Source organism: Microchirus variegatus (assembly GCF_963457635.1).
Source record: "Microchirus variegatus genome assembly, chromosome: 14".
NCBI classification, from domain to species: Eukaryota; Metazoa; Chordata; class Actinopteri; order Pleuronectiformes; family Soleidae; genus Microchirus; species Microchirus variegatus.
In genome coordinates this window covers 5801930-5825491 of record NC_139815.1, presented here as the reverse complement: position 1 = coordinate 5825491, position 23562 = coordinate 5801930, and the positions used below count along the sequence as shown (strand labels likewise).

The following is a 23562-nucleotide window of genomic DNA, read 5'->3' as shown; positions in this document are numbered from 1 at the left end:
GAATGGCTTGAATTTCAATAAAACACTGGAAAATTATCGGGGTGTTCTAAAACTTTTGACCGGTAGTGTATATGTATATGTGTATGCTTTGTCTTCCGTCATGCTTGATAATGTCATTTGTGGCTATGTCTCATGTTTGTCTGTTGTATGTATGTACTGTTTCTGTCCTCCTATCCTTAAATGAGCTGCCCAGGGATGCACTGTGAGGATAAACCCTTGCCGCAATGGCGCCACCTGCAGGGGTTACATTGGAGGTTGCCGGTGTGATGGAAGTTTGTCTGTGGCCGTTTCTCAATATCCATACTTTTGCGTACTTGCGTACTCCCGTTCTTGTGAAAAACGTCTTCAGCCTCAGTCCAAGTTCTGTTCCAATTCTCAAGAACGCGAGCGGCGAATACGGTTCTCATACCCGGAAGTGTTCTTGCTCCGCCCATTTTATCAAGTATGGTAACATTATTTATTTCACATTATTTTGATATGGTCCGATTGAGTTTTAACAATGATTCTGAACACGATTTAATAAATGTATCTTTTAATTTTTTATTGAACAGAGATAATTGTATTGATATGTGTATAAAAAAAATATTTCCCCGATGTATTTAATGTAATTTCCTTTTTTCCTTTCTGTATTTCCTTTCCATAGTTTTCACGTTGCTATGTCAACCAATAAAATTTAAGCACCCGTTGATTCTCTCCGCCTTATTTGGGGACGCCAAGGGCCCGCTACAGTGAAAGCTCAACCATCACGTCCGAGCCATGGTTCTTCGTCACCTGATGTCAGCAGCAACGCAGCCTACAACCTTGGCATATGGATTAGGCCAGTAAAAGAACAATGTGCAACCTCTAAAGCTAAAGTCAAATACGCAGTGAGACACTGGACTGAAACAACAAAGAAATGGGAGAAAGAAAGAAAATGGAGCAACGCACTGTATGTCGCCTTTGAGTTAAATGTTAAGAAATAAACTTACAGTTATCTATCAAGGGTTTAAGAGTTAAATGTCCAGTAAAGGTTACAGTAGCCCACGTATTTCCCATCCTTGAATGACACATGTACAATGTCTCTTTAAATTAAAAGGTTGAAAGGGTAAAGTGCAATATAACCCTTTATGCTTATAGAAAGTTTGTTCTCATCTTGGTTACAGTTTATGATACACTTTGTCAAAATGTGTGAATGTGTGAAGGGGTTACTTTGTGAACTAAAAGAATCATAACCTAGAATATTGAATACAAACTTTTAATTAAAACCATAAGTAAGAAATTACTTTTTTGTGCGCCAATGGAGAAGGATTGTTGCTGATGAGTTGGATGCATCTAGTGATTACCCAAGCTTTTCACATTTTACAGATTTCATACAAAGGGAATCCCAGATAGTATGCAATCCCACCGCCTCCCCATTTCTGATGAACTCCAAAGTCATGGATGACAGATTACCTAAAAGAGTAAATATTCTGAATACTAGCACCCAGTCTAATAAACCCCTGCTGTGATGCAGGGGGGTTATTTTATTTTTTAAGTCAAAACCACCTTGCCTAGTCTGTAAGGACGAAATGCATGGCATAGCTAAGTGCCCTACCTTTGCAGAAAACTCCATTGAAGATAAAAGGGCATTCATTCGAGAAAACCAACTTGCTTTGGCTGCCTGTGGAAGGGATATGTTATAAAGGACTGCAAAAGACAACACACGTGGTACATGTGGCCAACGTCATCCAACCTGCCTCCATGGAGAGAATGGGAATGAATCTATGGCAGCCCTGGAACAAAATCTTACTTCCACAGAGGATGGTAGAAGTCAGGAAGTCCACAATGTATTGTCCCACGCCGTGAATCAAAGATCTTCCTCCACCTCCAATATTGTACCTGAATTTTACAGTTTCGTGGCTCTGAGTATCATGATTTCGCCCTAGTCTCCGTAGTTCCAGTCCTCTTTTCCACCTTGACCCTATTGTGGATAAGGGCCTGCTCCGGATTGGTGGGAGGCTAAAGCAATCATCTCTCGGTTGGGAACTAAAACACCCAGTCATCCTGCCAAAGAACTCGCACATTACTAATCTCATTCTGACCCATTATCATGAGAGCATTTGTCATCGAAGTCAAACTCAAATGGAGCTGAGAGCCAATGGGTTTTGGCGTATGGCTGAGCTTCCAAGGGAACTAGTGGAGGTGTCAGCACCATTCACATGTTGTGGTATTGATGTTTCTGGCCCGTTCATCATTAAGAGAGCACACAAGGAATATAAAAGGAATGGATTGATTCTAACTTGCCTCTCTTCCCGAACTGTTCACATTGAAATGTTGGAGGATCTGTCAACAGACACATTTATCAATGCTTTGAGGTGCTTCATTAGCCTCAGGGGAGCGGTACGTCAACTCCATTGTGATCATGGCACAAATTCTGTGGGAGCAGGAATGAGCTCAGGGAGGCACTCAAGCAGTGTGACGTCACTCAACTTGAGGTTTACCTGGCTGATTAACAATGTGAGTTCAATTTCAATGCCCCTGCAGCAAGTCCTGCTGGTGGTGTTTGGGAATGTCAAATCCGGACTGTAAGAGACTTGATGATGCTTCACTTCGAACTTTGTTCTATGAAGCTATGGCCACTAACAGCCGCCCACTGAATACAGATGGAATCAATGATCCCACATCACTAGAGCCCTTAACGCCCAACCATCTTATTCTGATGAAGTCAAAAGTTGCTCTCCCGCCTCCTGGGAAATTTGTAAAGGAAGACATGTATGCAACAAAACAATGGCGGCGAGTGCAATATTTGGTTGAACAGTTTTGGAGTCGCTGGAGGAAGGAAAGCCTTTTGAATATCTCTACACGGCAGAAGAGGCATGTGTTGGTGTTTGCTATTATGCTAACCTGTTAATATTTGTGGTTCAATACAAGGAGGTCAAAGTTATGAATCTGAGCCTTTAAACGTTGTCATTCATTATTCAAAAATCATGCATGATTCTTGGAGTATTAAATTCATCTTAACATGATTGGTGGGAGTGTGAATGACAAAAAAATTGTTTTAGGCTGTCACAATGGTCTTCCATTGTGGTTTTGTTTGTTGAGTCAGTAAATGACCTAGGACTGACATTAAGTGGCCAGTCTTTGTGGAGGGTAGCGAGGGATAAGAGGGAGGAGACTATTGAGGTCCGTAATCCTAACCTGTGCACATTCCCCCTCCTGGGCCTTTGTCTCCTCTGCGCTGGCATGGTGCATGCGCTGATGCGTCTCTCCTTTGTTTGATTATTTGTGGCTCTCCATGTAAGTTTCATTTTAAAACCATTTATTGTAATCATGGGTCATCCTCATGTTGATTAGGTGCTTTAAGTTTGTTTTATTGTTGTTAGGAGGCAGATGGTTTCCCTCGACGGCACCTAATTAATGTTTTGTTCAGGTTCAAAATAAAAAGGCTGAACAGATGACATGTTTATGTCCCGAAGCCTGCTAGTGCAACCTTATGACGACACGACACAGAGTGCATTGCGACGTTAACAACAATGGCGACCTACGAGTTTAAACTATTTTTTTTTTACAAATTTTATAAAAAACTATGACAGCAAAAGGGTTTTTTTATGTCACTTTATTATCACTGATACTAACATTTATCTTTTAAGAACTACAAGTCTTCATAGCCGTTGTTCCTTTTAACATCCTTTAACTCTTCATTACTCAGCCTGTAGACAGAGCATATAGCCTAATATTAGCCAATGAGAAAATAAACAGGGCATACTAAGCTGGTATTGGACATCTAAATCTGGGTGACGACACTGCAGGTGTTTTATGAGGTTGGATGTGTGGTTGGAGGTGTTTCCTCAGCTTGGCAGCGCCCGCACAGTGGACGGCCATCGTCTATTGCTTTACCGTCTGTGCCTTGTTTAAAGCCAAAATAGTTCCAAGTGTGACTTTTGAAATGAACGTATCGTGCAACTCTAATGTTTGTTTGTATGATTTTCCTTAAGCTACACAACAGGACCATCAGCCAGTGGATCTGAGACATCCACAACATTAGGGGAAGAAAAAAAAAAAAAAAAAAACAGATCAAAAGTTACAAAAAAAAAAAGCCCTACACTGCGCCTGCTAGCTACTAATATTCACGGGAGAAAAAGGACAGACACACTTCGTCTTTTTCGGCCTGGGAACTCACTGACCATTTATTCTGCGCATGCTCAAAGTATTCAGGTGCACGCAGGCACACATGACCTGCATGATATCATCACGCAGGCTAACAACATGTCTTTGCTATGCATATTAATAAATATACTCAACACTCCCACTCAAAGGCATGTTTATAGCTCTTTATAGTGGAAATCAAAAACAAACAAAAAAATCAAAAATAATAACAACAATCCAAAAACATTTGGCATACTGGCAGTGTTCAAAAAAAGAATACAACAAAAACAAACAAAAACATACATCTGCCAGTTCACATTACTCTCCAAACAAATACCTCTTAACCTCTTCTTCACGGTTGCCCCCGGTACCGGGCAGCGTCACACACAGCAAAAAACGCGTCATAAAACCATATCTAACTTTAACAAACACAGACATGCTGCATACCCACAGAAAGGTCCGAAACTCAGCTAAAAGCTCATATAAACCATTCTTATGTTCACGAAACACAGTTAAAACACAGATGGATCAAACCAGCAGGAGTGAAAAAACGTTACAGCGCACACATTGAAAAGCGGCACCAGAGCGTCAGCGTGATTATGTAAACAAAAAAACGGCTGGACAACGGAGAACCTACTGATTCCAGCTGTACCATTTTTATCACTCTACGACCAAGATTCATGGATCCAGCCCCAAAATAAGAGCAAAACAACTGACTTTCAAGAAATACAAGCAGAAATGTTGTCTTACCTTTGCTGTTTATCAAAACAAGTTATTTCCACTGGAACAAAACCACTTCTAATGAACAACTACACTTCCCAGCATGCTTTTGGGACTATTCCCGGTCTGATTGATCATTAGAGAGCGACATTAGATCGTTCTGATTAGTTATCATACTTTTTTTTTTCAAAACAAGTTCTTTTTAGACCAATAGTGACATGTAAATTAAATTAAAATGGTTTTAATAATTTGGTACCTAAGACATCTCAAATAGCACAGATGTTGCCAAACTGTGATAACAGAGAGAACGCCTAGACATCTCTTTACTAAAAAATCTGTAACTTTACTCTGCTTCACTTCAACAGCATCAGACTTTGCATAGCTCATGTCCACATGTTGTTATGTGACCTCCATGAGTTTTTTAGCTCCTGCTGCATATTTTAAAGGTGATATTTGCTTTAAAATGCAATACTTTTTGGGCGAGAGAAAAAAATCCTTAATTTTGCTGTGTTCCATGTGCATTTACTCTGACACAGTGGCATCTACAGTGAAACTTACACCTCTGGTGGAATCTCACAAGTGTAATCTCTATTTTGATACCAAGATAATTCACATATAGCTTGTAACTGCAGAGATTTACTCTATTTAGTTTGGGCATGGACATTTTGAACAGGGACTCCAAAAAGAGGGTCAGGGAAGAAGAGGTTAAACCTGTCAAACTTGGCCTTTGTCACTGGCTTGGTAAGGACATCAGCTACCATGTTTGCAGTAGGGTAATATTCAATAGATATTTTCCCTTCTGTGTGTGCAGCCCGCACCAAGTGATACTTTATATCAACGTATTTGCTTCTTTGTCTGTATACTGGGTTCTTGGATAGAGCTATTGCACCCTGGTTGTCCTCATATATCAGGGGTGGACTGGGACAGAAATTTGCCCTGGACTTTTTGGTCCAGACCGGCCCACTACAATCTGCGTGCAGATATTGTGCCAATTCGCCCCATTGATGTATATACAAACACACAAGGTCTTAAAAGAAACTGTGAAAATAGCAGATCTAAATGCTCAAAACACATCACATTGCAATATGTGAGTTGTAAGCTTGTAGATCTGTGTGGCATCCTTTGATGAAAATATGTGTTGGGACCTAAGCGCGTGGCTGTAATCCATTGTTCCTGTATGCAGACAAAGAGCCTGATTTAAGTGTGACCACACCCTACAACCCCCATTTTGTAACATTACTTAAGTTTATGATTGGAGGACTCCCTGTGGGGGGCAGGCTCCTTTAAGTCTCATTGGCTGTCTCTGTTTTATGGTCTCCCCTATACCTATAAAATTGGAAGACAGACTTTCTTCTCTCTCTTGCTGCTCTTCTCTTGTTCCTTCGCTCTTACTTGCTGCTCTGGTTCCTGCTTTTGGGCCCCCGGGCCCAAGGCCCATGGCTCTGGCATGCCGCTCTCCCGTGCTGCACGAACGATGCCCTTTTTGAAGAAGCAGCCAGCTTCCATCCCTCCGCCTGTGGGGAACGCACCTCGGCAGACGCATCCCTCCATACCTGACGCCCGAGCTGCTTCCACTACTTACTGTGTCAATCAATTAATCAATCAATCAATCAATCTTTATTTGTATAGCCCACAGTTTACAAAACATAGTTTGTTTCACGGAACTTCACAGGGTTGGTAACATCCTCTGTCCTTAGACCTTCGACCAGGGTAAGGAAAAACTACCAGGGAAAAAACCCTTGTAACAGGGAAAAGGGTAGAAACCTTAGGGAGAACCACAGGTGAGGGATCCACTCCCTGGACGGACAGACATGCAGTAGATGTTACCCAAAACATACAATACACAATGACAAAGAATAAAAAGTGTAAAGTCTTTAAATGCCAGGATCCATCTGGATCACTGGGTTTGTCACAGCCTGTAGCAAAGGCTGTTGTGGTCAGAGACTTGGGGATGACGGAGTCCTCTTTCCTGTCCTGACCTCATGTCGTTCACTGGTGTCAGCAGAACTGTGAGAGATTAAACATCAGTTAGAGATGTGCTACATGTGGATTTATGTGCTACATCTCATGGGGGTACATAGGGTAAGTGGTGAAGGATGAAAAATCGAGGGCAGGGTAGAGAAAGTGCGGCTCGTGCAAAGTCTGTGTGCTCATTCTAAGTGCATGATGGGAAATTCCCCCAGCAGTCTAAGCCTATGGCAGCATAAGAAAGACTATTCTAATCAGGACATACCTGATCTAGCTTCGACTATAGGCTATGTTAAAGAGGTAGGTTTTCAGTCTCACCTTAAAGGCAGAGACCGAGTCAGACTGTCTGACTGAAAGTGGAAGTTGGTTCCACAGGAGAGGAGCCTGGTAGCTAAATGTTCTACCACCGATTCTACTTTTATTTATTTTCGGAATAACCAGTAGACCTGAGTTCAGGGAGCGCAGCGGTCTATTCGGTTGATATAAAGGGATTAAGTCACAAATATAAGAAGGTGCCTGATTATTCAGGGCCTTGTATGTGAGTAGAAGTATTTTAAAATCTATTCTACTTTTCACTGGGAGCCAGTGAAGAGAAGCCAAGACAGGAGTTATATGATCACGTCGTCTGGTTCCAGTCAGTATCCGTGCTGCTGCATTCTGGACAAGTTGAAGGCTTCTCAGGGACTTACTAGGACATCCAGACAGTAAGGAGTTACAGTAATCCAGCCTAGAGGTTATAAAGGCGTGGATTAGTTTCTCAGAGTCTTGTCGTGATATAATATTTCTAATTGTCTTGATGTTGCGAAGGTGGAAGAAGGCTGTTCTACATATATGCTTAATGTGTTCATCCAGTGATAAATCCTGGTCAAACAGGACTCCTAGGTTCCTTACTGTGGTGCAAGGGACTGCAGTGTTACTGCCTAGGTTTAGAGCTCCACTTAAAAGTGGTGCTCTTATATCTTTTGGCCCCAGGACCATGACCTCAGTTTTTTCTGTGTTGAGCATCAGAAAGTTCCGAGTCATCCACGTCTGTATGTCTATGAGACAGTCCTGGAGTTTAATAGATGGGTTTGGGTCGTTCGGCCGTAGAGATACATATAGCTGGGTGTCGTCTGCATAACAATAAAAATCTATGTTGTGTTTCCTGATAATGTTGCCTAATGGCAGCATGTACAGGGTAAAAAGAATAGGTCCGAGCACGGAACACTGAGGAACTCCGGTGTTGGGTCCAGCATGACTGTGAGGCCTCAATGTCCTCTTTGGGAAAACCTGAAGGCAGCTGAGACCTAAAATGGCGGTCTGAAAGACCTCAGGAGCCACATGGGGCAGAACAAAGGAAAGGAAACTATACCCCCAAGGCATCTAGTTGTGACAACTGGCCCCGCCCCCGAAGTGGTGGCAATAAAACGAGATTCAAATGAGTTCTTCGGTCTCTTCACCATAGCTCTCAGCGAGAGAGGACATATGTGTTTAAGAAGAGGTAAACATCAAGAAAATCTACATCCTTGCTGGCCAAGCTTTGAAGATTATTCTTCGTCCATTCCTACCCCATTTTTGGTTTTTCCCTTTTTGTTTTTATTTTTATTTTTGATCCAAAGACCCCGTGAATAACCCCCTGCGAGTTATTCCCGTTATTCCAGCAGAATAGTAGACTGTGCTCCTAAATCCCTGTCGACCAGCTATCCCTGTCGTGAGTGGTGAACCACGTATAACACAGCACCAGAGCCGCGCAACGAGACGCCCGCTCCCTTTCTCTGATACCGGTATACTGACCGAAGAACAGATTGAACCATGGATTGAACCACATGAAGCACCAGGACTCCTCCTTACTCGTTGGAAGGCAACTCGTAGTAAGCAATTGTGTCTGGGCAAAATAGCTATTCAGAGCTTATTATAAACACGGGAGTGCACCCCGTAGTTTCATTGTGTTTTTATTGTTTTATGTGTTTTTATTTTCTTTCATCGTCACCGTGTGTGTCTCACACACGGCTGTAACTTGTGTAGAATAATACCTGTGAACTAAGCTAGCGGACCGTTTAGCGGAAACACTGCGGCGCCGTCCGCCCAGCTGATCGAGTGTTATTATTCTTTATGCCTTTCGCTCCGCGCGCAGCGCCAGCGGCGATCATAATAGAAGCTTAATTTGACCGGTAAGAAGACAGGCTCACGAGATAAACTCTCGCTAATCTGTGTGGTCGAATTCGGTTTCTATTTCTCCTCACTTGTCTCCCCTTTTGTACTGTGATTTGTCCTTGTGTATCGCGATCCTGTGTCCTCAACACAGCCCGAGATCACTCATTGAGAGGAAACATCCGTGATCTATAAGAACCACCGTTTAAGTCGGACAAGCCGGATAAACTGTGTGATTACAGAAGTTTTCTGATCAGACTCGTTCCTTTGTCTATTTCGCCTGACGCGAGATGGCGTCCAGCTGATAGGTTCCAGCTGACATGTAGTAAGTCTAGAGGAGGAGACCAGTGAGGTCAGCTCCGGAAGGCTTATAGGAGTAAAATTATTTCGTACATGTATAGCTGGAGACGCGATTAAGTCTAGACTCGCTGTACTAAACTGGTTGTTAATTCTATCTCTGATTGTTTCTATTTTATCATTAAAAATGTTATAAAGTCATTTCTACTCAGAGATCGAGGGATCGAAGGATTCGTTGCATCGTGGCTCTCCGTCAGCCTGGCTACAGTGCTGAAGAGGAACCTGGGGTTGCTCTTATTTTTCTCTATTAACTCTGAGTAATAAGAGGTTCTTGCACGTCTCAGAGCTTTTTTATATATATCAAAACTGTTCTTCCACAAGACATAGTGACTGTCATTATGTGTGGAATGCCACGTTCTTTCTAACCTCCGCGTATTGAGCTTTAACGCTTGAGTTTGGGCAGTGTACCACGGGGCAGACTTATCCCGGGTGAAAACCTTTCTCTTAAGAGGAGCAACAGTGTTTAAAACTGTTTGCAGTGTTAAATTTGTGTTGTCCACTATTCCATTAAGTTCTGTGGGAGAGATGTTTCTATAGTCTTCCTCTGTGATAAAACATGGCTGGAGGGCAGACGAGAGCTGTTCAGTGAATTTTTCAACTGAACTGTCAGATAAACAGCGACTGTAATAATGCTGCTGTTTAGGATCAGTAGCATTAGTTTGTACAACTTCAAATGAGATCAGACAGTGGTCCGATATCAAGGGATTCTCATTAAATACTACTAAGTTATGTACGTCAATAACATATGTTAAGATAAGGTCAAGTGTGTGTTTATGACGATGTGTTGGTTTGTTAACCTGCTGCTTGAAGCCAATTGAGTCAAGCGGAACTTTAAAAGATGAGCCAAGACTATCATTGGCTACATCTACGTGAATATTAAAATCACCTACTATGATGATTTTGTCTGAACAGAGAACTAAATCAGATAAAATATCTGCAAAATCACCTAAAAAGTCAGAGTAGGAGTTCGGTGGTAGGTATACAATAATAAACTGGAGTCTGTTATTCTGTTTAATACTTGAGTCTAACAGACTTAGAGTAAGGTGCTCAAAAAATTCATAAGTACCCGTGGGTCGAGCGGTGAGAGAAAGTGTACAGTCAAATATTGCTGCAACCCCTCCACCTCTGCCATTCCCTCTAGGGGTATGGACATTGGTGTGGGAAGGGGGCGTTGCTTTTTCGTTTATAGATACATAATCATTTACTTGAAGCCATGTTTCTGTTAAGCAGAGCAAGTCAAAATCCTGTTCGTTTATCAATTAATTCACAAGCAATGCTTTTGAGCGGAGAGAACGAATATTTAACAAACCGCACTTAAAACTGTTCGTTTTCGGCTCAGAGAATGTCCTCGTGTTTATTTTAACGAGGTTACTATGAATGACTCCTCTCCTGTTTCTCCGTGACTGTCTAATATATGGAGCCCTAGAGGCAGACACTGTTAATCCTAAATCTATGTTCATATACAGTTAGGCCCATAAATATTTGGACATCGACACAGTTCTCTTTATTTTGGCTCTATACACCACTACAATGGATTTGAAATGAAACGAACAAGATATGCTTTAACTGCACACTTTCAGCTTTAATTTGAGGGCATTTACATCCAAATCAAGTGAACGGTGTAGGAATTACAACACTTTCTATATGTGCCTCCCACTTTTTAGGGGACCAAAAGTAATTGGACAAACTAAACAATCATAAATCAAACTTTCATTGTTTAATACTTGGTTACAAATCCTTTGCAGTCAATTCCAGCCTGAAGTCTGGAAGGAATAGACATCAACAGACACTGGGTTTCATCCCTGGTGATGCTCTGTCAGGCCTCTACTGACACGGTCTTCAGTTCCTGCTTGATCTTGGGGCATTTTCCCTTCAGTTTTGTCTCCAGCAAGTGCATGCTTAATCAGATTCAGGTCAGGTGATTGACTGATAACATTCCATATTTGCCTCAAAAAAGGAAGGCAACTCGTAGTAAGCGATTGTGTCTGGGCAAAATAGCTATTCAGAGCTTATTATAAACACGGGAGTGCACCCCGTAGTTTCATTGTGTTTTTATTGTTTTATGTGTTTTTATTTTCTTTCATCGTCACCTTTGGTGGCTTTTGCAGTATGCTTTGGGTCATTGTCCATCTGCACTGTGAAGCGCCGTCCAATGAGTTCTGAAGCATTTGGCTGAATATGAGCAGATAATATTGCTGAAAACACTTCAGAATTCATCCTGCTGCTTTTGTCAGCAGTTACATCATCAATAAACACAAGGGAACCAGTCCATTAGCAGCCCAGCATGCCTACACCATGACACTACCACCACCATGCTTCACTGATGAGGTGGTATGTTGTGGATCATGAGCAGTTCCTTTCCTTCTCCACAGTCTTCTCTTCCCATCACTGTGGTACAAGTTGATCTTGGTCTCATCTGTCCAGAGGATGTTCTTCCAGAATTATAACGGCTTTTTTAGGTGTTGTTTGGCAAATTCTAATCTTGTCTTCCTGTTTGTGAGGCTCACCAATGGTTTGCATCTTGTGGTGAACCCTCTGTATTCACTCTGGTGAAGTCTTCTTTTGATTGTTGACTTTGAAACACAAACACCTACCTCCTGGAGAGTGTTTTTGATCTGGCCAACTGTTGTGAAGGGCTTTTTCTTCACCAGGGAAATAATTCTTCTGTCGTCCACCACAGTGGTTTTCTGTGGTCTTCTGTGGTCCTATGGTGTTGCTGAGCTCACTGGTGCATTCTTTCTTTTTAAGAATGTTCCAAACAGTTGATGTGGCCACACCTAATGTTTTTGCTATTTCTCTGATGGGTTTGTATTGATTTTTCAGCCTAATGATGGCTTGCTTCACTGACAGTGACAGCTCCTTGGATCTCATATAGAAAGTTAACAGCAACAGATTCAAAATGCAAATGTCACTCCGTGAATCAACTCCAGAACTTTGACCTGTGTCATTGAAGATGAAATAATGAGGAAAAAGTGGGAGGCACATATGGAAAGTGTTGTAATTCCTACACCGTTCACTTGATTTGGATGTAAATTAAAGCTGAAAGTGTGCAGTTAAAGCACATCTTGTTCGTTTCATTTCAAATCCATTGTAGTGGTGTATAGAGCCAAAATAAAGAGAACTGTGTCGTTGTCCAAATATTTATGGGCCTAACTGTATAGCGTTGTCTTTATATATAGCATAATCTTTATCTATAGGGGGCGACTGAACGAGTGGAAGCACTGAGAAGCGTTTTAAACTGCAACTCTGTTTCCTGGTCCCGACTGCTTGTTGTCACGTTTTGGTTCTAATAAACTTTGTCATATTTCTGGAAAGGAGGGAAGCTCCAGCCATAGTGGGATGAACACCATCCCTTCTAATAAGACCAGGTTTTCCCCAAAAACTTTGCCAATTCTGTGTGAAGCCCACGTTATTGTTAGGGCAGGACCTTGACGACCAGCTGTTGAATGATAACATGGGACTATACATCATCACTCGTTCTGTTAGGTAGAGGTCCAGAGAAACATAGTGTCCGACATTGTCTTGGCATATGTACACACCGACTCAACATTAATTTTAGTGACCTCTGACTGGCGAAGCCGAATGTCGTTGCTGCCGACGTGAATAACAATTTTATTGAACCTACGATTAGCTTTAGCCAGCAGCTTCAAATGAGATTCTATTGTCTATTGTATAATGATTCATTATTGTCACTGATTGTGTTGTGGAAAATGGGGAGGGAGGAAGAAGATGCCAGTGTGCCGGTGTCTCAGGTGTGTCTGTGTCTCCAGTGGCTGATGAGAGCAAAGCTGCATTAGCTGTCTCTTCTGATGAAAGGCGCAGCGGTGGCCCAATGACTTTTTTGCAGTTATTTTGTATCGTATGGATTAAAATGGGATAAGGAAATGTTCTACTCAATGTTCAGGTCCCATTTTCTTACAACAAATGAGGCCGTAACTTTATTTTGGAGCATTTAAAACATTGTAGACTGACGTGTGTTCATGTCAGAATGACACAGCAGCTGTGGTTCTATTTATATAACGAAAAGATTAATTTGTGTTAAATCAATTTCAGTCATTTGCTCTAAATAAGACTTAGATAAAAGTGTGACTCACTCACGCTCACACAAGCACACGTTTGAAGTGTGTGTGTTTGCGCACAGGACGGGTTTTGTCTTCAGTGTCCTCTGATCTTATCCACACATGTTCAAAGGTACGTGGTGTATCATTGTTGTTTGTCACAGAATAGTTCATGTTTGTCTCTGTAGACACATTAAGATTATTATTTTGAAACACTGATAAGTTTCAGAGCTTAATATTGCAGCGTCTCCACCTGACAAGAGTTTGCGGAGCGCTCCGCAAATTCTCACGGCAGCTCAAGAGTTTGCGCTGCCAAGTACATTTTTATAAATGCCATCATGTGCGTGAAAGCAAACATACGCCGTCTTTTTGTGCGTACGCACGGTTTATACATGAGGCCCCTGAAGAGAATACTGCAGGGCGGGAAAACTCTGTACCGTACACTCTACGTAGCCACATATGAACAGATTGTCCGTGAGGTTCCTGAAGAGCAATTTGTGTGTGATTTGTGTCGCAAACACGAGCCGTGTGTCATTCCAGAGTCTGGGCCGAAAACTGGTTACTGGATAGAGCTCCGCCACCTTTGCCTTGAAAACAATTTTCTCCAGTGGTCACTCATGGTACTGCAACAAAAAATACTCACGTGGCCCAAAAATAAATTTCCCCATTGACCACAATAGTAAAATAGACACCTATAAAACTGTTCAAAGGACACCTTGAGACATGGACATAGTCATTTATTGATCTTTATATTCCATATTTTTAATTCATGGAGTTCATATTTGTAAAACCTTCCTTAAGGCCATAAAAAGCCCAGAACAATACTATTTCAAAGTGGAGACTTCTTCCTTCATACCATTGTAGACAAAGGGCATTTCATATTTTATAGAGCAGAAAAAAAGTACTGAGGATATATAACATGTGCAATGGTGGAATTTAATAATATACTATTAAATTATATGTTGAGAGAACATCGAAATGACCAGTTTACTGTGGTTTTAAATGTATTTATGGTTGGAAAAAAATTTAGCCAATCTAAACAGAACGGCTTCTCTTCTCAAGAGTTACAAGAAAAAATCATAGGTGTAAATGATTAAAAAAATGACGGCAGACTTCCATTTAGCTGTAGTCACCCAGTGTGGTGTATTAACAGATAAAGGAACATCAGCAATTGTTCAACAGAGAATAGAAAAAATCACATTAAATTCAAAAATGTATTAATGTGGGAGCTTTAATGTGTGCAGGTCTTCTTCTTTTTCACTGATCATACGTTAAACCACACACTGAGAGAAGAAAACCGATTTTAGGCTCTTGAAACATTGCTCCACCCACTCAATAATCTCAATAGCCTCGGTGATTGCCATTTTAAAAATATGTTCTTCAAAATATGTTCACCACATTGTCCTGCTGTAAGTCTGCACTGCTTTATTAGACGCTCACTCCCCCACACCAAAGACCACAGGGAAAATCAGCAATTTTACGTCACATATCTCTCTCTATCAGTAACTTTGTTTGTTATTTTGGGACTTCAATATTTTGTTCTGTTTTTTCTCAATGAATTCTGGTATAGAGGAGTGATGAGAGATCATATGATTAGAAGGACGTCCACACTTTAGTTTGTTTTCAATTTACAGCTGCATCGTTTATCAAACTTTCTGCTTCCCCTGTACACTCACTGTGTGTTTTGCAAAGGGACTGCAGATTCTAATAAGCTTTAAATAACTCAGGTTCAGTGTATCCATTTACTTTTGTACACGGTCCATGATAATAAATAAAAATCTGCAACAAAATGATTTGTCTCTGTAAAACATGGAAATATGATGTAGTTCAAATGAGGTGTGATGCAGACAGTGTGTGACAAAGCACTGTACAAATATATTATTACATTAAATGATCATCGTTATCTGTATTCAGCTCCGATGTGACCCTAACCTGTCACAGTAGTTGTGGGCTCTCAGGAATATGGCAGGTCAGAGAGGTCCATGTTTTTATTGAAGATGATGGAGAACTCTTTGGACAGCAGCTGGTGGAGGCTGACGCCGTCATGACTATAAACCCACTGTTCACCTGTCCAGTCGTAACGCTTTGGGCCACTGCCCACACAAGAAAAAAAACAATCATAATAATACATTTCAATTCACATTCATGTTATCAATTAAACAAAGTAGTGTATTTTGTTTTTATTTCAGCTTTTTTATGTATGTATTTACAGTATTTACCTGGTGGGAGAAGAAAGCCAGATCTGTCTGTTTGGTGTCTGTTTGTTGATGACATAAGTGCCGTGGTTTCTGCCCACCTTCACCGTCAACACACCACTCTGTACCAGAAAGATGGACCAAAGAGAGAAAACACACACATTTAAACTATCAAAATAAACCAGTCATCCTCCTACATACAGCTCTCAACTTAAATCCACATTTAACACAGAGTCCATTTTATTTATTGATTTTGGTTGTTTTGTTCATTTATTGTGGATATTTAAAATGTCTTCCAGTTCCAATGTGAAATATTATTTAGAAATAAAACTTTATTGAGCTTTGAAAAGGTGTACCTGCATTATTATGCCATTTATCATTGTATTAGATGAAAATGGTCTCAGAATGACAATATTATCGTTTATCGCAATAATTTCTGGGAGAATTTATCGTCCAGCTAAATTTGTTATCGTGACAGGCCTACAAATACAGACCAAACATCTCTATTTCACACCTTCACCTTAATAGCATTTAACTAGTAAAAAACACTCAGACTTTTATTTTGAAATAGTATTTTTTACAGCATTTCAACTTATAAAATGTAAATGCTATGCATGTTGCATATAAAGATGGGTTTAACGATTAACTTGCTTCATTTATGTCAAGTTTCCTACTCCGACACAGACAGCTTCTCCCTGGTGGTGACAGTGAAAAAGACAGACACTTGACTTACAGAGAAGACGACATCGTAGTCGGCTCCCGGAAGAGCTTCATCTGCTAAGTCTTCAAAGTATTCAGCCAGAGCATCCAGTGTCTCCTCTGCCAGTTTCTCATACGCTGCTTCAGAGAGGTCACTTTAAGACAGTGACACAAATATGTACATTAGTTAAACCTTTCAAAGCCACCAAGTCATTCTTAGAGAAGAAGATCACTGTGAGTTACCTTATCTGCACAGGAGTGTATTTCTCCAGCCTGACTGGAGTCATATGGATGGTTTTCTTCAGGGAACCTGGGGTTACTAAACAACACTAAAAAACATGGTAAGGAAACACTTTGTTTGCATTGTTTCTTTTTGACAAAAGCAAATCTAACAGGTGGGCCCTGATCATTTGTGAAATAAAGTAATGTGTCATTAGTTACAGAAGCAAATGGGGTAGTCCGGGTTTGACACACAAACACAGGTGTAGGGCTGAACTATTTTAGGAAAAAATCAAATTGTGATTTTTCTATCAGATATTGAGATTTCGATTTGATTCACAATTTTCTGGGGGAGCACATACAATAAATAAATATAAATATTGAGACATCAACACAATTCTCTTCTTTTTGGCTCTATACACCACTACAATGGATTTGAAATGAAACGAACAAGATGTGCTTTAACTGCACACTTTCAGCTTTTAGGCCGCAAGGTGAACCATTTTATCGTTTCATCCTGCTCCACAGGTGTGGAACTACATAATGTTTAGTTCATTAAAAAGAACGAGTCATGCTTATCCACCAAGAAAATTTCTTCGCTAAATTTCCAGATGATTGTTCTAGCGACGTTGTTTTTTGCTGAACTCGTCCCTTCACGGCATAATAAGATCTTGGGCAAAAGTAGTGCCACGGAGGCCTCCATGTTTACCGATATCGGACCAAATAGATTCTAAACTGCTGTATGCTTGTTTTATGTTATGTTTGTTATAAGTATTTAATACCTCACTACGTCCGATGTATTTGCGTTGTATATGCAGTATTTGTGAGAGGTTTTAATATCTGTGGCTAGCGTAATGCCAGTGTTAACAAGCACTATGCCGTTGTCAGTTGGCTGATGCTAGTGCTATTTCGCGTTTAACTTGAGCGTCTCTCAATATGCCATCGTGCTGAATTCATCTTGAACCACCTCCCCTAGGCCTGAGCAGACGTGAGGGCCACTAAATGGAGACTGTTGTGTTATTAGGTGCAGACTTGGCTTACGGTAAATGATAGGACACCGGATTGCTGTATATCATTAGAGCTTTACTCAAACGTGTTGTCAACACTGGATACAACTCAGTAGACTCCCTTCCAGTAGGGGGCAGCATAACATAACATAACAGAGACCACCTGAGATGTGAAACATCTGTTGCTGCCCCGTCAGATATCTACCGGGCTTCCGTTAGCTTCACGTTAGCTTCATGGAGGGTACAGAGTTGACCATCAACATTGACCAGCAGAGTTTATCAGCGACAACATTCTGGAATACAATGTTCGCATTGCTAGGTTCATTGGCTGGGCTTGTGGATTATTCCATTAGACTGAGGACTTTTTTGTCTGTCTGTCTGTTTTTATTGTTCCTTGGGTTGTACCCTGTACACGTCGTGGTGGGTGGATCGATCTAAAAATATTGATATATGTCCGTTTCTGTGTAAGTGTCCTACTTTGAGTGCCGCTGCTGCTGTCACAGCCAGGCAGGCACACTCTGCTCCTCCTCCGTCCTCTTGTGCTTTATTGTCACGTGACCCAGGTAAACAAGCAAGAAGTGCTGCTGGCCAGTGACAACTGCTCACACAGATGATGAGAGACGGAGCGAAGGAATCGTGGACACGAGACAGAGGAGCGCTGTGTGGCTTTATTTTGAAGTCACAAATGAAACAAGAGCAAAGTGTGTAGTTTGTAAAACGGCTGTAAAATACAGTGGTAATACAACTAATTAATACAAACACATGAAAAACCACACCAAGGAAAATGCCGAGCTTCAGAGACGGAGAGAGGAGGAGAGAAACCCTCCACCCCCTGGCCCCCACAGACCCACATCACCGACCCAGAGGCAGCGGTCAAGGCCACATTATACTTCTCCGACTGCGTATGCGTTATCCGACTGCGTCACCACGGAGACGACTCGAGCCTTCATACTTCTGCGTCATGGTGACGGATAAGCGCTGCAATTTCCCGCCCGATCAGTAGGGGTCGCTGCGCAAGGTTGTTGTGCTTCTGGCTACAGTGAGCAATGGCGTCGAGAGAGAAAGAGAGAGAAAGACTGTTGTTGTTGAAACAGTGGCCGTTTCTCACTTTTCTGTGTCACGGAACGCAGTTTTAAGATAATTTGAGGCGAGAAATTGGCCATTTAGAGTCTAAACATGTGCCGTGTGTATTAAGATATGACGTATTTATAGTTTGGCAGCGGCGTTGTCGGCGGGGGTGAGCTCCGCCTCTGTGGACGCTAGTGTGCGCACTGTGAGCAGAGCAGCGTTAGCTCGGCCTGTCCTGAGGACCAATCGCAGCTCTTGCCGTCTTCGTTGTCCCTTGACAGAGTGACGGACACTTAAAAAATATTTTGTGCGGTCGGAGACGCAGAGCCTGTCGAAGAGCCTCTGCGTCGACGCAGAGTCTCTGCGTAACCTACGCAGAGCACTTTACGTAGGAGTATAAATTGGGCTTCATTAACAGAGGCCTTTCAGTTTGGCAGAGAATATCCAGGTAGATAATAGTGGTGAAAGTAATATTTTGGCCATCTTCGACATTGGATAATACATACAGGTGCAAACTCAACTGGACATGTTGACGTAATTGCATGGTGAGGCAACTTCCCTGCATGCGTCACTGATGGAAATAATACCAGAGGTTGAAAAAGAAAAACAAACAGTCTGGTTTTCAAGCATCAATAAATACGACAAAGGATTTATCGAAGATGTGAAATCCTGGCTTTCTGTAACAAAGAGACCAGCCTCAAGACATGCATCAAATGATAATGTGGAGAGACAACCAAATGACAATGTGAAAATCCTCCTATTTTGCCACTGCATGAGCCACCTTTGGACAGTAAAATGTCCCCAGACATGGGACAGGAGGAGATACCTGGAAAAGGTCATGACATGGGACAGGATCACATTCAGCCAAACGACAGTATCTCAAATGTTGGAAGCAGAAAATATGGATCAAAAACTGGGACCTCAAGAACTTCAAGCTCCTCTGTTTCTTCTTCTCGTATCAAAGCAGAGGCTGAAATGGCTGCTCTTCTCACTCGTCAGAAGTTACTTATACAAAAACAAGAGCTGGATCAGCAAGAAGAGGAAATAAAGAAAGGAAAAGAGAGATTTGAGCTTGAAGTGGAGATAGCAGCTGCCCAGGCAAGGATGGGAGTCCTAAAAGTCTCATGAAGCAGTGTAAGAGGCAACAGATATAAAAAATCAGATGGAATGGAATCGTACATGGCCAGAGGGGCTCATGCTCTTGATGCTGAGGCTGGTTCATTTGTTCCCAGTGACATTCCGATTTCATCTAAGCCTTTTCTGACAAAAGCAAAAAGAAAATTACTTTTGATGCTGGATCTCAAATAGTCCAACAGAGGCTGCTGCCTGGGCTCCTGATGGCTCCTAATGTGAACAATGCTGTTTCAGCTTCTCAATTTGCAGTCAGTCCACATGCTCAGGTGCCAGTCGTTGACAACAGTAATAATTTGCTATCCGTAATGGCAAGGCAAACTGAAATCTCTGCTCTGCTGGCGAAACAACATAATGTATCTAATTTGCCAAAAAGAGAGATCCAGGTGTTTGATGGAGATCCTCTTCACTATCACGCCTTTATAAGAGCCTTTGTGCGCAACATAGAAGAAAGGACAGGTGATGTTGAAGACTGTCTGCACTTTCTTGCACAGTTTACAAGAGGAGAACCACGAGAGCTTGTGCGAAGCTGTCAACAAATGCCTGCAAACAGAGGATATCGAAAGGCAAAGGCTTTGTTGGAAGAGCACTTTGGAAATGAACAAAGGATTGCTTCAGCTTATTTGGACAAAGCACTCGCATGGCCTGTCGTTAAAGTAGAGGATGTTAAATCTCTCCAAGCTTATGGTCTTTTCTTACCCCTCTAACACACCTTGACACCTTTTTGTGTTTTTGACTTTTACTTTTTAGCATATCTTTTTCATTTTTTCATGCATATGGTTCAAAATTTGCCAGGTTGTGTATTTTTGAGTGTTTTTAAAAGTTATTATTATAAACGTGAACTGAAATGCTAGCACTTTTACACCTACGCACCAAAATGTGCTCATTGAAACCCATTCAAATCACTATTTTTGATCCTGCTCAAATATAAAGTAAAACTGTTTTTTCTGATCCTGGGCACTCCCACTAAACCCCGCCCCCCTTCTCTCCACATAAGGTCTGAGGCAGAAATTTTGCTTGGGTGTGTGAGTACATGTGTGCATGTGAGTGTGCGCGTTGGTCTAAAAAAGACATATAAACAAAATGAAAATATAAATGTACACAATTATTATAGCTTGTATTTGTATTGGTGCTCTAGGTATGTTAACACTGGTGTTTTATGAAATCTGACATTAAAAAAAAAAATAAAAATAATGCAAAAAAAAAAGGTTCTGGTAATCTTTTACATATACCAGGCTGCAATAATCAAAACAATTAGAAACCAGTTTGCATGAAGTATACTGAAAATAATTCATTTTTTGTCTTTTTTTTATATCATAAAATAAGGTGCATCATGACTAAATCTGGCAGTTTTAAGGGTTAAAAATAAAAAAAAAAGGATATTAATATTTTATATGTATAGAAAGAACAGATGTTGGTCTAAAACCTACTTTTTTTTTTTTTTTTTTTAAATACTAATGTATACTATTTTTATAGTTGTGTACTTTATGAGCTCCATTTGGTGTGCTTGGAGTAAAAGTGCTAGGATTTCAGGTCAAATGGCCTGAAATCCTACATCACACAAACAATTATAATGCTAAAAAAAAATGCTTCTGCTAATCTTTTACATATAACAGGCTGCAATAATCAAACAATTAAAAATCCAATTTGCATGAAGTATATTGAAAATATTTAATTTTTTGTGTTTTTTAGATCACAAAATAAGGTGCATTATGACTAAACCTGGCAATTTACATATAAAATTTAAAAGATTATATTTTATATGTATGGAAAGACCAGATGTTGGTCTAAAACAGGGATTAAAATTAACACCGTCCCGTCGTCCCGGGGACGTCATTAATTGTCATCGGGACGATCAATATTCTCTCTCGGGACGACCACGGGACGAAAGAGAATTTTGACTGACTAAATTTTTCTGTTTAAGTTTTCAACACTTTCTGTGAACCAGAACGGGTTCACGGTCAGTGGGAAATACTTATGTGAAAAGGTAAATGGCTGCGCGCTCATGTTTGTGTTCAGTGAGACGCAGAAACTGCTGCTCTGCGCCGCTCGAGCCGCTGCGCTGCTGTCTGCTTTGCGCGCCCGCACTGCATGTAAACATTTCATTAATGTTGACATGTTTGTTTCAATCACTGAATGAAGCTCCGCCAGGCTTAGCGTTGCTTGTTTATTTATTTAAAATAGATTTTTTTATACACCACGGCTTTTTCTATATCGGGGAACAAGAGCGCATGCGCCCCCATGTAATCAGCGCAGCGCACGTATGTCCAGGTGCCAATTGAAACCCAAGTCACACTATCAAGTGCGTCATTATTACGGTTACATCGTTCTTGTCAATAAAGATGTTATATTTAGGGATGCACCGATAATTCGATGGTCGAACAGAGCGAGTTCACTGTGGAACAACACCTGTTAAACGCTGGAAAGTCTCCAAACCAGTATGCGCAGAGAGAGAGAGAGAGCGAGACAGATCTGCGCTCTTGGTCATTAGTTAATTTACTTATTTTTGTGTAGGTAATATGTTGTGAAGTATGTTTAAACTTAAATAAACTACATCTACAAGTAGTTATGTCTGGTTGTATTAGTTCGTCCTGTTATTGACGTCATGCTGTCATCACCTGACAGTCTGGCTGATTTAAAGCCTCCAGATGCAGCGGATGCAGCGCACACCAGATGCGCGCGTCATTGATATCATGCGCAAATACAGATATTAGAATATTTGTGTTTTTTCAAAAGTCATTTTTGAGTAATTTTGACAGCCCTAAACAGCCTCATGCAAATCTCAATACATGGCCCTTCTCATGACGACTACAACCCACTAAATGCAGTCACTAAATGGTGGAGTAGTGGCAGAAGGTCAGGTAGACCACAGTTCTGTGACTGAGTGTGTTGGTTGTCATCTACAACCCAACAAATCTAGTCTGTAAATAAATATATTATTTATTATCAACATAATGTATTGTGTTTTTATTATATTACCAGTAAGTAACAACTCAAAATGTAAAAAAAGATTTTCGGGACGATTCAGGACGATTCGGGACGGTTCAAAATGTTTTTCGGGGGTTTCCGGGACGGTGGTGAAAAAAGTTAGTTTTAATCCCTGGTCTAAAACCTAAAAAAAAAAAAGAGAAAATACAAATGTATACATTTTTTATAGCTGTGTACTTTATGAGCACCATTTGGTGTGCTAGGTGTAAAAGTGCTATTTTTTGTGTTTTTTTTATCATAAAATAAGGTGCATTATGACTAAACCTGGCAATTTAAGGGTTAAAAATAGACAAAATATATTAATATTTTATATCTATGGAAACCTTATGTTGATCTAGAACTTGAAAAAAAAAGAAAAAATACAAATGTATACTATTTTTATAGCTGTGTACCACTTGGTGTGCTAGGTGTAAAAGTGCTAGGATTTCAGGCCATTTGACATTATACAAAAAATAATAATACAAAAAGAAAATGCTTCTGGTAATCTTTTACATATACCAGGCTGCAATAATCAAAAAAGAAATCCAGTTTGCATGAAGTATATTGAAAATATTACATTTTTTTGTGTTATTTAGATCATAAAATCAAGGGGCATCATGAATTAACCTGGCAATTTAAGGGTTAAAAATAAAAAATATATATTAATATTTTATATGCATGGAAAGAACAGATGTTGATCTGGAAAAAAAAAAAGAAAAAATACAAATGAATACTATTGTTATAGCTGTGTACTTTCATGCGCACCATTTGGTGTGCTGGGTGTGTTAACGTAACTTTTTTGAAGGCGCATCTAAGGGTTAAGAGGATGTTGTAATGCGATGGATGATATACAGTATATATTGGAACTTAACATGCCTATAAACATACTGACGGTGATCAAGAAGTTGCCGTACAAGCTGAGAGATAAATGGAGGTCAG

General features: G+C 40.7%; 1 protein-coding gene across 2 annotated transcripts in view; it reads right to left on the bottom strand.

Annotated features, from left to right (window-relative positions):
- Positions 1 to 6460: 6460 nt before the first annotated feature.
- The window catches only part of fxn (frataxin), a 30261-nt gene continuing 13159 nt past the window's right edge, over positions 6461 to 23562 (bottom strand). Inside the window, exons 3-7 of one of the 2 annotated variants that reach the window (XM_083900816.1) lie at positions 16475 to 16560; positions 16266 to 16386; positions 15557 to 15654; positions 15270 to 15430; positions 6461 to 6831 (exon numbers count right to left, since the gene is read on the bottom strand). In XM_083900816.1, the coding sequence (XP_083756942.1) occupies positions 15292 to 15430; positions 15557 to 15654; positions 16266 to 16386; positions 16475 to 16560 (444 nt within the window). In that variant the 3' untranslated portion in view covers positions 6461 to 6831; positions 15270 to 15291. Of the gene's footprint in view, positions 6832 to 14113; positions 15431 to 15556; positions 15655 to 16265; positions 16387 to 16474; positions 16561 to 23562 lie in introns of those variants that run through there. The other variant, XM_083900815.1, reaches the window with a different exon arrangement.